This window comes from Narcine bancroftii, chromosome 1 (genome assembly GCF_036971445.1).
Source record: "Narcine bancroftii isolate sNarBan1 chromosome 1, sNarBan1.hap1, whole genome shotgun sequence".
Taxonomy (NCBI): Eukaryota; Metazoa; Chordata; class Chondrichthyes; order Torpediniformes; family Narcinidae; genus Narcine; species Narcine bancroftii.
Genome location: NC_091469.1, coordinates 397,080,661 through 397,093,921, shown reverse-complemented (window position 1 = coordinate 397,093,921; position 13,261 = coordinate 397,080,661). Strand labels below are relative to the sequence as shown.

At 38.1% G+C, this 13,261-nt stretch overlaps 1 protein-coding gene across 1 annotated transcript in view; it reads left to right on the top strand.

The window, feature by feature from the left end:
• The window catches only part of thsd7aa (thrombospondin, type I, domain containing 7Aa), a 414,658-nt gene that overhangs the window by 365,264 nt on the left and 36,133 nt on the right, over positions 1 to 13,261 (top strand). Inside the window, exons 16-20 of the mRNA XM_069913740.1 lie at positions 2,543 to 2,676; positions 3,685 to 3,838; positions 4,218 to 4,359; positions 6,302 to 6,417; positions 11,592 to 11,709. Of these exons, the coding sequence (XP_069769841.1) occupies positions 2,543 to 2,676; positions 3,685 to 3,838; positions 4,218 to 4,359; positions 6,302 to 6,417; positions 11,592 to 11,709 (664 nt within the window). The remainder of the gene's footprint in view (positions 1 to 2,542; positions 2,677 to 3,684; positions 3,839 to 4,217; positions 4,360 to 6,301; positions 6,418 to 11,591; positions 11,710 to 13,261) is intronic.

Sequence of the window (13,261 nt, the reverse complement as noted above, 5' to 3'; positions counted from 1 at the left end):
TAAACAGGATTTTCATTTTCAGTTATCAACTCTTACTGGTTTTCATTCCTCCCCATCAAAAGAAAAAAAAACACATTGTGAAAAAATAATATTACTAATTACAAGGGATTTGTACAGATAAAAAGCAGCCACTGGGGTTAAGAAAAGATTCTCCTCCTGAGAATTGTCAAAAGTGGATTTCTCTCTGAGAAGTCTGTTATTTATCATGACTCCTACACACACTTGTTTTTATTCTTCCATTTCATTGAATATTAATCCTTACACTACTGATAATTAAACTAGTGGAATACATATTGTATCCAGTCTTTATTGACCACCGTGAAACATTAATAATATTATCATCTTGAAAAACTCTTTAAAAATGGATGGGGGGGATGCACAACTAGATTTCCATGTTGGCTTATTTGCAATCCAGTGAGTCCCTGTAATAATATACTCACAGAGGAATTCACAAAAGGACACACACTCACACAGACCAATGTACACAACACACAGTATACTGGGAATTGAGGATTTTTTTTCTTCAGCACCCACCACCCACAGTATACCCAGAACCAAAGATTTAACATCTTCAATACCCACCCCCTAAAGGCATGGTATACCGTGTAACTACTAAATATATACATGTGAATCTGATCTCCAGTGTCACCACTGCTCAGAATCCAGCCCTCAGGTGCTTCAATACCCACCCCCTAAAGGCATGGTATACCGTGTAACTACTAAATATATACATGTGAATCTGATCTCCAGTGTCACCACTGCTCAGAATCCAGAATCAGCCCTCAGGTGCTACCCATGGCTCACAGCCACAAATGACTATACATCAGATCCAAATCAATCACTGCTAAACATTCTCAACTCTCAAATAGAAACACAAGGGTTAAACACAATACCATCAACCCTCTCTACCTAGAGCAGGTACAGCATCCTAACAAACAGTAAATTAATTACAATTCACAAGTATATCAAATGAACCTGGTCTCCAGTATTGCCCACAGCTTGGGATCCAGGACCAGCCCATTGCATTCAGCCCTTTGGAACTCCCTGTGGCCTGCAGCCTGGAGTTCAATGATAGTCTCCATGTAGTAGCAGCAGCAAACAAAGAGAAAGCAGAGACTACATATCCTCAACTTTTTCAATGCAAGACCTGTCCACATGGCCTGCAAGAACTAATCATAAATCACCCTCACCTGTGGGCAGATCTAGCTCTTGATTGGCAGGTGAGATGATTTCCGACTTGGCTCCAGCCAGAGAGGTCACCTGACTCTTCACAATCCACATTCCCACCAGATTCCAGATAGAGAGGCCACATTATTCTCACAATCCACAGTCCCACATGACTCTCCACATTATATCCCTACAGATTTGCATTTAAAAATGACTCATCAATTCATTAATTACTAAAATGAGGAAAAGAAAATCATCACTATTTTCTATTAGACTCAAGCTTTGAACATTTTGAATATGGAATTTAACTAGAGCTTGGCACTAATTTTATTTACTGAAAATTAAATTAAGCCTTCTTCAATTTTTTTTAAAGTATGTAAATTTTAACTTCTGGAAAACAATCTCAGCAGATGTCTGAGTCAATAATTGTGGGAAAATTAATCCTAACCGGAAGATGATGTTCTAATCCTATAGGAGCCTAGTCGTGCTAATAGGAAATAGAAACATAAAGTACTGGAAATACTCAGCAGGTCAGGCAGCATCTTGGAGAGAGAACCACTGGTGTAAAATAGTAGTAAATAATAGTGTGCAGCTGGATTGTATATTGCACAGAGACAAATAGTTGCAATATATACTCAGCTATATTCGTTTCTATTATTTGCAACAAATGCTTTGCTGAAACGAATAATTCATTTTTTCACAGAGAAAATTTTGTTCAATGTTCTTGAAAATAAATGACAAATTGCTTCAATTATTTGCACCACATCTATTTAAAAGCCTGTTATTTAACTTTGAGGAAAATACTTTCATCTTGTGAGATACATGCAAGGGTGCCAGCCGGCTATTCTATTGCTGATTGAGCTTACCACCCCACCACCACCACCCTCTCCAATCCATATGTGTGATTCCATTACATTCAATGTGCCAGAGATTACTTTGGTTTTGCACAGTATTGTTTTCAGTCAAGACTGTCATTAATTCTGGGACTTGAACTGCCATTATTTTTTTCTTTATGACAATAATTGTAGCCAGATGTCTCAGTCTATCCATCAAGGTCATCCTCTATTTTATCTCACCTTTGATCTTTGGTATTCCTCTTGGGCTTTAACTAAAGGCAGGCCTCTCATATCAAATCCTGCAATGCTGCAACAATGATCCCATCCATCAAGTTGCCAGAAGGAGTAAAGGGACATTGAATGTCATCCTTTGGCTGTGAATCCATTCTGCAATTACAAAAAAAAAACACATTGAGACAGCAATTATTGGAATACCAATGCAGTTCTAGTTATGCTTAGCATGAAGGAAGAATCCAAGGTTTGATATGTGAATCAATTAATATATATTGAAATCAATATGAAGTGCATTATTATCATAGGTGTACGAAGTGGTTCCCTGCCACAGTGACTGCAGTCAGTACGTGTGGATAGCAGAGCCATGGAGTGTATGCAAAGTGAGCACTGTGAACCTAAATGATGACTGTGGTGAAGGGGTACAGACTCGTAAAGTGAGGTAAGTTTTATCTTTTTTTAAATGTTAAGTTTAAAAATATAATGTGATATTCATTCACATATAGAAAAAAAAATCTGCAGCCTTCATAGTTTAAGAGGTAAATTAGATCAAAGGCCCAATTCTAATAATTGTTCTTCCCTTTTGTAGCTGATCCCAGCTAGATCCATGTTTAGAACACACAGTGGTTTTCATTACTCCTGGATTTGGGAAGGGAAAACACATCCAAAGTTTCTGCTCCAGTCCCTTTCCTTCTCTCTTGCTAAACAGCTGTACTTGATTGGGCCTCTGGGTATCTTGTGTGTTTTTTTTAATGATTCCCTATCTTTTGTATTTTGCTATCATTATTGTTTAAATATCTGAAATACATCACAAATGCAAGCCCCTCTGGCTATAGCAAGGGTGCTACTGTACCAACTGCACCATGGGATGCCACTGGGATCTCAGTTAGCATCTTGTTTCAGATCTTTATCTGTTATTTTATCACAGCATTTAAGGAGAATTGTTCTTCATATCCACAATAACATATTTGTCAAGAGAATTTGTACTTCAGTAGAATAAGTGATGATTGATCTTGGTACAATTGAACATGTTAGCACTGAGGTTCAAAGGGGATAAATGTGGATGTTCTGTTATGAAGATGAGAAGTCCCAAAAAAAACTTCTCGAGGATAAGTCGAGGTAACATTTTTGAATTTGTTGATAAAATGTAAACAAGCAGTGGAATTTCTAAGTAACAGAATAATTTTCTACTTAAACAAGAAAGACTGCGAATGCTGGGGTTAAGTGCAGTACACAAACATGCTTGTGACATGCTGAGTTTCTCCTGTGCTGTATAACCTGCTGAGGTTCTCCAGCTTGTTTGTGTATTTCAGAATCATTTTCCAGTTGAGTTATCGTATAACCTCATTTCATGTTTTGGATTGTAATGATCAGAGTTTGTGTGAAACAAAGGAGAATATTCTTCTATTCAAATGCAGATATTAAATAAAACAACTTATTCTGAAAATAGATGTATGCAGAATACAGTGGATGGTCCCATTGAATTTGTTGAAGACTACCTCTGTGACCCAGAAGAAATGCCATTAGGTTCCAGGCAGTGCAAGTTGCCATGCCCTGATGACTGTGTTATGTCTGAATGGACTTCATGGAGCAGATGTTTTCTGGTAAGCACATAGTGGCAGGTTGCAGTGAATATTGTATTAACAATAGATGCACTAACTTGGTTTTCTTAATTATTATCAATAGCAAACAATACATTATAATTAATTTCTGTAATAACACAGCATGATAAGATCCTTGAGGATCCCTCTTTAACTAAAAACCATAATTGGAGTCTTTCTGTGGTTTACCTTGATTAAAGGGAAAGTATAACTGTATACAATTTTGTAAATTAGCTAATGCAAAACAAAAATGTCATCCCTCCTTTTTCTATTGATGTAATGTATAAATTCCATTCACATACTGCAACAGAGGACACTCAAGTTTGATACAAGTAGATCTCATCATTCATTGTGCAAAAAAAAAGTATGTATTGTATTTCAGCCTTGTAACAGTAGCACCACTCGAGAGCGGTCTGCTTTTTCATTAAGGCAGCCCGGGGAAGGAAAACCCTGTCTAGCTGAAACAGAGACTGAGCCATGTCATCTGAACAAGAACTGCTTTCACTACATATACAATGTTACAGGTAATTGTAACTTTCTGTATCTTTTTTCCCCTAAACCAATTAATGTTGTTAAAATGACCATCATTTAAATTTAACCCCCTAAATCATTTTCACAATCACTTTTGTTAATCTTTAGGTAATCAGTGGAAATGAATCAGTAGAAGTGATTTTTTTTCTGTTCCTGCCCTTTCCTTGTTTTGGATAGATCTTGGTTCAGATACTCTTTCACAGTACTCTGCGAGGAAGCTACCAGCACAACCTTATCTTTGTGGGACAATTTATTGCCTCAACTCACTTACCATGTGCTAATGTGGTTTGAGAACTGACTGGACAAGCTTTAGGGCTGCTACATTCAATGCACACTATTTGCTCCAATGGACCAAAAGGAATTTTCACAACCTTGTACTGAGCTAAAGGCTAAGGCTGGTTATGGTTAAAAAGTTGGTTGTCTGCATAGGTAGAGGCTGCCTTCCTGAAAAGGTATCAAATGACTTGAGTTCAAGGCAGCTTCAAATTTAAATCATTTTATCAATCTGGAATTAGAAACAAAAATCATGAAACCCTTGGATGATTATAGAAGTTAATCTGAAGTTTGCCAAGCTTCTAAGATCTGACCTAAAGATGATTAATGTGGTTGACATTTATCCCCTCAGATAAAGCAATTTGGGATGGACAATAAATGCTAACTTTGCCAGCAATGTCTTCAACCTACCAGGAGGAAACAGTAGGAACAACAACATTTGAAGTTGAAGCAAGAGTAAAGCTTTTGGCCCCTTGTGCCTGCTTCACCGTTCATTAAATTAATTGCAGACTTTTCACATGAATACATACCACTTTCCTTCGCTAATCTCATATCCCTTACTATCCTACTGTGTATCTCTGCCTTGAATACACTTTATCCTTAGCCCTGATGTGTAGGGATATTCAAAAGATTGACTCTCATCGGAATGAAGAAATGTCCTTTCTTCACTGTCCTGAATAACCAACACCTTATTGTGTGACGCTGACCTCTGGTTCAAGGCACTTCAGCCAGGATAAACATCTCTCCTGTAGTCAGAGATACAAAGGACTGCTTATGTTGGAATCTGGAGGAAAAAGTAAACCTGCATCAGGGCACTTCACCCAAGACCCTGACCCTACCTTTGCCCCACAGGTACTACATGGTCAGCTGACTTCTTCCAGCATTTTTATAAATTTTAGCCTTGCAACCACTGTATTTAAGCCCATAAAATATATTTCAATGAGGTCCTCTCACTATCTTTTAAACTTAAGATAGTTTAGTCCCATTCTGCTGAATCTCTCTTCTTATTACAACACAAGAATAATGGAGAGTTATGGCTGTGATATGGGAGGATAGAATTGATGAGATTTATATAGGTTAGCATAACAGCGTGAGCCAATAGGTCTGACATATGCTGCACTGTTCTATGTTAATTTCCTGATAACGGTAATGAACATGATGAATCCTCAAGAGAGATATCTCATTCGCCTTTTACAATAAATTTCTTCCCGAGACAAATCTACATGCATGAAAGTGTTAAAACTGCTTAAGTGGTTTCGGCAGCAGGATAAAGTGCTTTTATTTTGCTTTATATGTTAAACGTGGACTCGATGCTGTGCCTGCCACATTGACCACCGCCAGTGGGCTGATATCGCCTCAAACCGTGCATCTTGGCGCCTCACAGTTCGGCGGGCAGCAACCTCCTTTGAAGAAGACCGCAGAGCCCACCTCACTGACAAAAGGCAAAGGAGGAAAAACCCAACACCCAACCCCAACCAACCAATTTTCCCTTGCAACCGCTGCAACCGTGTCTGCCTGTCCCGCATCGGACTTGTCAGCCACAAACGAGCCTGCAGCTGACGTGGACATTACCCCTCCATAAATCTTCGTCCGCGAAGCCAAGCCAAAGAAAGATATGTTAAACATACTTTGTAAAGCTGTTAATTACCTTCCATTTTCCAGATTGGAGCACTTGTCAGTTGAGTGAAAAGGCAGTTTGTGGGAATGGAATTAAAACAAGAATGCTGGACTGTGTTCGCAGTGATGGCAAGTCAGTTGATCTCAAGTATTGTGAAGAGGTATGTATGTCTATGGTATAAGTGGTGCCACCAGAGAAAGCTGCAAGCTAATTGCTTTGTTCAGCGTCATGCTTCATTAACTCACCTAACCCTGTTGCTTTTTTCCCAATCATTTCCCAGCTATTAAAAATTACTTTTATCAAGCTCCAGTCAATCTCTTGTGACTTTATATCATTTGATTTGCCTTTCTTACTAATGCAGAGATAGAAGAAAATGTCAATTGTTCATACTGAATGGGAAGGGTATCCTAAAACTCAGTTTGCATGCTACTTGTCTCAAACAAATGATATATCTGAATGAGATTTTGATCAGTAAAGAAGGGTGGGAATGTGCAGGTTCAATCGGAACATGTTATTTGCATTGTTAAGAGACTCTGTAATATTTTAATTTAGCAGCTATAGGCTGAGTTTCTCAAGATTCAAAAGTCATGTTGTGAAAGGAAATGGGAAAAGCTTGTTAGACATGAGAAATAGTTCAGCACAGACTAGAAAGGCCAAAGGGCCTATTCCTGTGCTTCAATGGTTCTCGTATTTCCCTGATCCACCTCATCCCTTCCAACTCCCCCAAATGTCACTTCTGCAAATGCATCCAGCCCGATCCACAATGCCTTAACTCTCCAAACCCAACATTTTTCTCTCAATCTCCACAGAATATAACCTGTGGCCTTTCTGCACAATGCCCTCTCAATCAGACTGGCCTCCAGCCAGAGAACAGTGAGAATATTTAAATCATTTTCAGAAAATGGTATGGCTTAAACATTTCTTGTGCTGCTGGTTTCCCAGCTGCTGTATGTTGAGCTCAAGATATAAGCAGTATCTTCAAAGAAAATGAGCAAATCCAGGGATTGGATGAGATGGAGTGATAGAGAGTGCAATTAAAAATGAAAATTAGGCTGTTCCAAAGAAAAGCTTAAGCTACTGATTAAATGTGCCATAGACAAAATCCTCTGTGCATGCCTTTCTAATAACAAGAAGTACATAGAGATCTTCTCAGGTGAAGGGTCAATAATTCGTGTGGTGGAGGATCAAATTTGGAGCTAAATGAACTTGCATTCAACATCTCACTCAGGTTTTCATCTATGAAGTGAATGAAATGAAAATTGATTCCTAGGATGGCTTGAAGTAACAGTGGATCAGTGCTTGTCAGATTGCTATACTACCACCTGCTCATTTGTCTCTAAAAATGAAGATTGACTAACATTATGTAGTTAATAGCAATCGCTTCAATGTGGGATAGGGTGGGGGTGGCAGTTATATAAAATACTGAGAAAGCCATCAACAGAATGAAATATATTTCTTATATTGACTATCGAGTGAATGTGTGTGTTAATATTATTCTACGTACCTTCACCAACCCTATTCCCCTTGCCACTTATTATCTGCATGCCTATGAGAACACCAATGTATTCTTTGATCATCATATAAAAGAAACAGTCCAGATTGCTTAATGCTTAATGCAGGCCAATGTAAAATATAAATTGGAGATTAGATGTGCAGAACTTGACTGAATAGAAATCATTTGAAACTTCAATGTAAAGAAAAGATAGGCATGTTTTAAAATTTTGAATAACAAATTCTGATCTTGTTAAGCTGTTAAACATGATATAGAATATTCTTAACATTTCATTCTTCAAGGACACTAATAGCATTCATTTGGCAATTTAAAAAAAGATGAATTGAGTTTTTCCTGGTTTAATCTGGAGATATAGTGGAGGACACACACTTTTCAATTGGTTTGTGAATATTCCAACTTTGACGTTTTTATATTCATATTGTTGAATACTATTTTGAAGAAATATGATTAGTTAACATTAAGAATCACAGAATTTGAATTAACTCTTAAATAACATAGAACAGTACAGGCCCTTCAGCCCTCAATGTTGTGCTTACCCATATATTCCTAAAAAAAAATATACTAAACCCTCCCTACTTTATAACCCTTCAACTTCCATCCATGTGCCAATCCAAGAACCTCTTTAATGCCCCTAATGTTTCAGCCTCCATCACCATCCCTGGCAAGGCATTCCCGGCAACTCACAACTCTCTGCATTAAAAAAAAATAATAATAAATAAATAAAAACATACTCCTAATGTCTTCCCTAAATTTTCCTTCCTTCACTTTGTACACATGTCCTCTGCTATACCTCCCCTGGGAAACAGAGACTGGCTGTCCATTCTATCTATGCCTCCTCATAATCTTGTAGACCTCCAGCAAGTCTCTTCTCATCCTTCTACACTCCAAAGAGAAAAGTCTCAGCTCTACTAATCCAGGTAAAACAGCCTGGTAAATTTCCTCTGCAACCTCTCCAAAGCTTCCACATCCTTTCTATAATGAGGTGACCAGAACTGAACACATTGATCTAAATGTGGTCTCACCAGAGATTTGTAGAATTGCAACATGACCTCTCTACTCTTGAACTCAATTCCCCTATTGATGAAGCCCAGCATCCCATAGGCCTCCCCAACCTCTTCCTTTAGCGGCCCCACCTTCATTCTTCTCATCCTTCTTTTCTTCACATATGCATAGAATGCCTTGGTGTTCTCCTTAATTCTACAGGCCAAGGGCTTTTCATGCTCCCTTCGTGCTCTCCTAAGTAATTTCTTAAGCTCCTTCTTAGCTACTATATACTTCTCATGAACCCTTCCTGCTTCCTATCTCTAACCTTTGCTTCCTTCTTTCTTTTGACTAGCTGCCTCACCTCTTTCTTCATCAACCATGGTTCCCTTTTCCAGCCATCCTTTCCTTGCCCCACTGGGACAAACCTATCTTGAACCCATCACAAGTGGTCCCTATACTTCCTCCACATTACTTCGTGGTTTCATCCTTGAACATCTGTTTCCAGATTACTCTTGCTAGTTTCTGCCTCATCCCTTCATAATTAGCCCTTCTCCAATTAAGCACTTTCCCATTTTGTCTGTTTCTATCTTTTTCCATAGCTACACTGAAGTTAAGGGAGTTGTGATCACTCTCACCAAAATGCTTCCCCAACAAGAGGTCTGCCACCTGACCAGATTGATCCAGAACTGTATCCAGTCTGGCCTCTTCTCTCATCGGCCAGTCCACATACTGCATCAGGAATCCTTCTTGAACACAGCTGACAACTTCAGCCCTATCCATCACTCTTGTAGTAAGGAGGTGCTAGTCAATATTAGGGAAGTTGAAATCACCCATAACTACAACCCTGTATTTCCTGTACCATCCAAAATCTGCCTGCTTTTTTGCTCTTCAGTGTTGTGAGGGCTATCTGGGGGCCTCTTGACTACTTCCACCACAGTGATAGTTCCCATTCTATTTCTGATTTCCACCCACACTTACTCAATGGACACTCCCTCTGCAGCATCCTCCCTTTCTATACACGTGATACTAGCCCTGATCAGTAATGCTACCCCCCCACCTCCCATTCTATTCCTTTTAAAACCCCTAAACCCTGCATCAGCCAATTCTGCCCTTCCTCCAGCCACTTTTCTGTAACAGCCACAACATTGTAGTTCCACGTACTGATCTATATTCTAAGTTTTCCCTTTAATCCTAAAACTCCTAATGTTGAAATAGACACAATTCAACCTCTCTAACTGGCTACATTTATGTTTTGCCCCCGACCTGTCCTTCCTCACCAACTCAGAGCACATGGCATCATGCTTTTGTACTTCTGCCCTAATCTCTGCACTCACACAACAAATGTCATCAGCTTTACTGATCAAGCTTTATGATATCTCCACTTTCCCTGCATTCACTCCACTAAACAGTTGTGAAAAGAAACCAATCGATAGATACACAAAGTGACAAATGTCAACCCTTCAATGTCTTTTCTTGGTGCTGTTAATCGAAAGCTATTGCAGGATGGATTTTGATGATTGTAATTTACTACCTTTAACAGCTGTTGAAGGAATTGGTTTAATTTTCCTATTCCCACACACTATTTGAAATAACAAGATGAAAATTGCTTTGTTTGTTTTTCTATTTGTACATTCATGTGGCATTTTCTCAATCCCTAAGCATGAGTTTTGACAATAGTTAGCCCAAATACCTTGCCAATTCTGCTCTTTAACCTGCCACTAAAAGATATACTTATGAGATTGCAAATACCTTTCCCTCAGACTAATTGCATTGCACCAAAAGTTGTTTCACTTAATAAGTGACTTTCTGAGTAAAGGATAATTGGAATATTAATAACACCCAGTAGTTCAGATATTCAGATGTTGCTTGTCCATCACCACTAAAATTTATCTACATTGCTTTCATTACTTCTATGTCTTTTTATGATGGTTTGAGTAACATTCTCCAGCAAACAAATGCATCCAGTTTAATTCATAAAAATATCTCACAGGGAATACTAACTTCCGCTAATAAAAACACAGAAATGCTGCAGGAACTCAGCCGGTCTTTTCAGCGTCAATAGGAGACAAAGATATATTGCCAACATTTCAGGCCTGAGCCCTTCTTCAAGAAATAAACATTGTCTTCTCTAGACACTGAAAAGACTGGCTGAGTTCCTCCAGAATTTTGGTATGTTTTTACTACAGTCATAGTGTCTGAAGACTTGCATGTTTCACTCATACTAACTTATGCTCCCAAGTTTTCAATCTGAATCCTTGTCAGTAAAAGGTTAATGTTACAATTAATGGTACAAATTCATTGTTTTCTTATGATGCAGAGTGGTAAAGATAAATTTGTGAATTAAGACTGAATAATTATTTCTAAAAGATCAGAGTACTTTTTTTGTATTGTGGACTTCCTGTGCTAAAATGCTGCTCAATGAAGCATGTAAACTGCCAGCAGGAATTCTCCCATTTGGTGAAAAGCTAAGTTCAAGGCAATGACTTGCACTCCATCATTGCTTCTTGGCATGTGCCATGCTTATTAACAGAATGTGAGGGCAATTGTAAACAGTGTAAATTCAGGCAGGTGGAAGAACCAGCCTTAAAAAGAACTTGCCTAATTTTATCAATAAGAATATAAAACTAGTTTGGTTAACTTTGTAACCTGACCAGATTTGTGAGGTTAGTTTTGCCTTGGTGATCATTTTGCAAATACAAAGTACAGTTCTGGTATGGAAATTTCAAAAAAATTCAAAAATCTTATTCTCCTGTTATGGTGTATTTTTATCAGTCCTAAGATTCACAACAGCCGAATAACAATTACTAATTGAAAGTATCGTTTGCTTCCGTTGACAGCTGGGTTTGGAAAAGTTATGGCAGATGAATGCATCATGTACTGTGGAATGTCCAGTGAATTGTCTTTTTTCTGACTGGTCACCCTGGTCTGATTGTTCTCAGTCATGTGGGCTTGGAGGTATGTATTGATATTAAAGTAATTCACTTCAACTCAGCACAGAAGTGTTCAAGAAATGAAAATACAAAAATAATTTGGAAACAAATATCTGAAATAAAAGCAAAAAACACAGGAAGCATTCTGCTCATCAGGAAGCATTTATGGGATTTTTAAAAAAAAAAACTGAATTTGCATTTGGGTCAATGAATTCTGTCTCTTTCCAGATGATGTCCGACCTGCTGAATGTTTCTAGCATTTTGTTTCTTTTCTGTAAGAATTTAAATTCACATTTTATCAATAATGCATGATATATTCCAACGTTCATAATCAGCCAAACAGCAGTAGCTGCAGAAGAAGAGAAAACTGAACTCCTGAGAAACTTAAGAATAGGAGTAGGCCAGTTATGTCCTTTGGACCTGTTTCTCCATTCAATGAAATTGTGTTGATCCATACATCTGGCACATCAAAAATCTATCAATCTTCAATTTAAAGTTAATAATTAACCAAGCATCATTTGTCACCAGCATAAAAAGAGTTTCAGATTCCTTCCATAATCCACAAATATGTTGGAGAAACTCAGCAAGTAATGTTGAGTCCCTCGGTGTGTCCCTCAGCATGTAGTCCTGCACCTTAGAATCTATCAGTCAGTGACATTCGGTTGTGGAGAGCTGCTTGCACTGGAAGACCAACAAATTTCAGGTAGACCAAAGTGTATTTTTCAACAAGTTGATAATCTTTCAGGACAACATTTGTCTAAGTATGAATTCCTAGGAACGTGCCTGGAAGACAAAAGGCCTGTATTGCATAGATGCATCTCCCTGGCAAACACACAACCATTTTCTTTCCAAAAAATATGCTTTACATAAAATATATAGTTAGACAATGAGGACATGGGATTATCTTCACTCACTTTACCATTCAGTTCAATATATTTGCCTGCAACATTTACATTGTGTCATATCAATTGTGTTTCATTTCTAAACAGGACCCTACCCCACAGTGTCCAGTATGGGAAGACCCATACAGTGGTCTCTCCTCATAGCTTCATTTTGTCCCTTGGTGTATATTCTTGCGTTGAGAAAATTCTGGCCAGCATCATCCTGATGGGACAACTGCACACCATGTATCCTTGTGCGATTGCACTGGTCATCAATGTAAGCTGCCACTGCAGGTCATTGAGTCAAAGTGGTAACTCAAGTTTTTTTTTTTTACTTCCTCTTCTCTGAAGAAGTAGAGATCTGCAAGATCTCAAACCTTTTTTTCTGAAGATTTTATACATTTTAAATGACAATATGAATTGCATTATATAAATTTGAAATTTGTATATATAAAAAGAAAAAAGAAAATCCCCTCTACCTAACCCCTCCACCTCCCTCCCCTCCCCCTACCAAAACCCTTGTGAAAGAAAAAAGAAATAGAGAAAAAAAAAATAGAAAGGGAGAATAAAAAGAAAAGAAACAGAGAATACGAAGAGGATAAACATTTATAACCTAAATTCTAATTGGAGATTGCCAAGAAGTGGGGCCAATATTAAAGTGAATAAAAGTTTCCTCTTCTCATAGCGTGTGTTTAT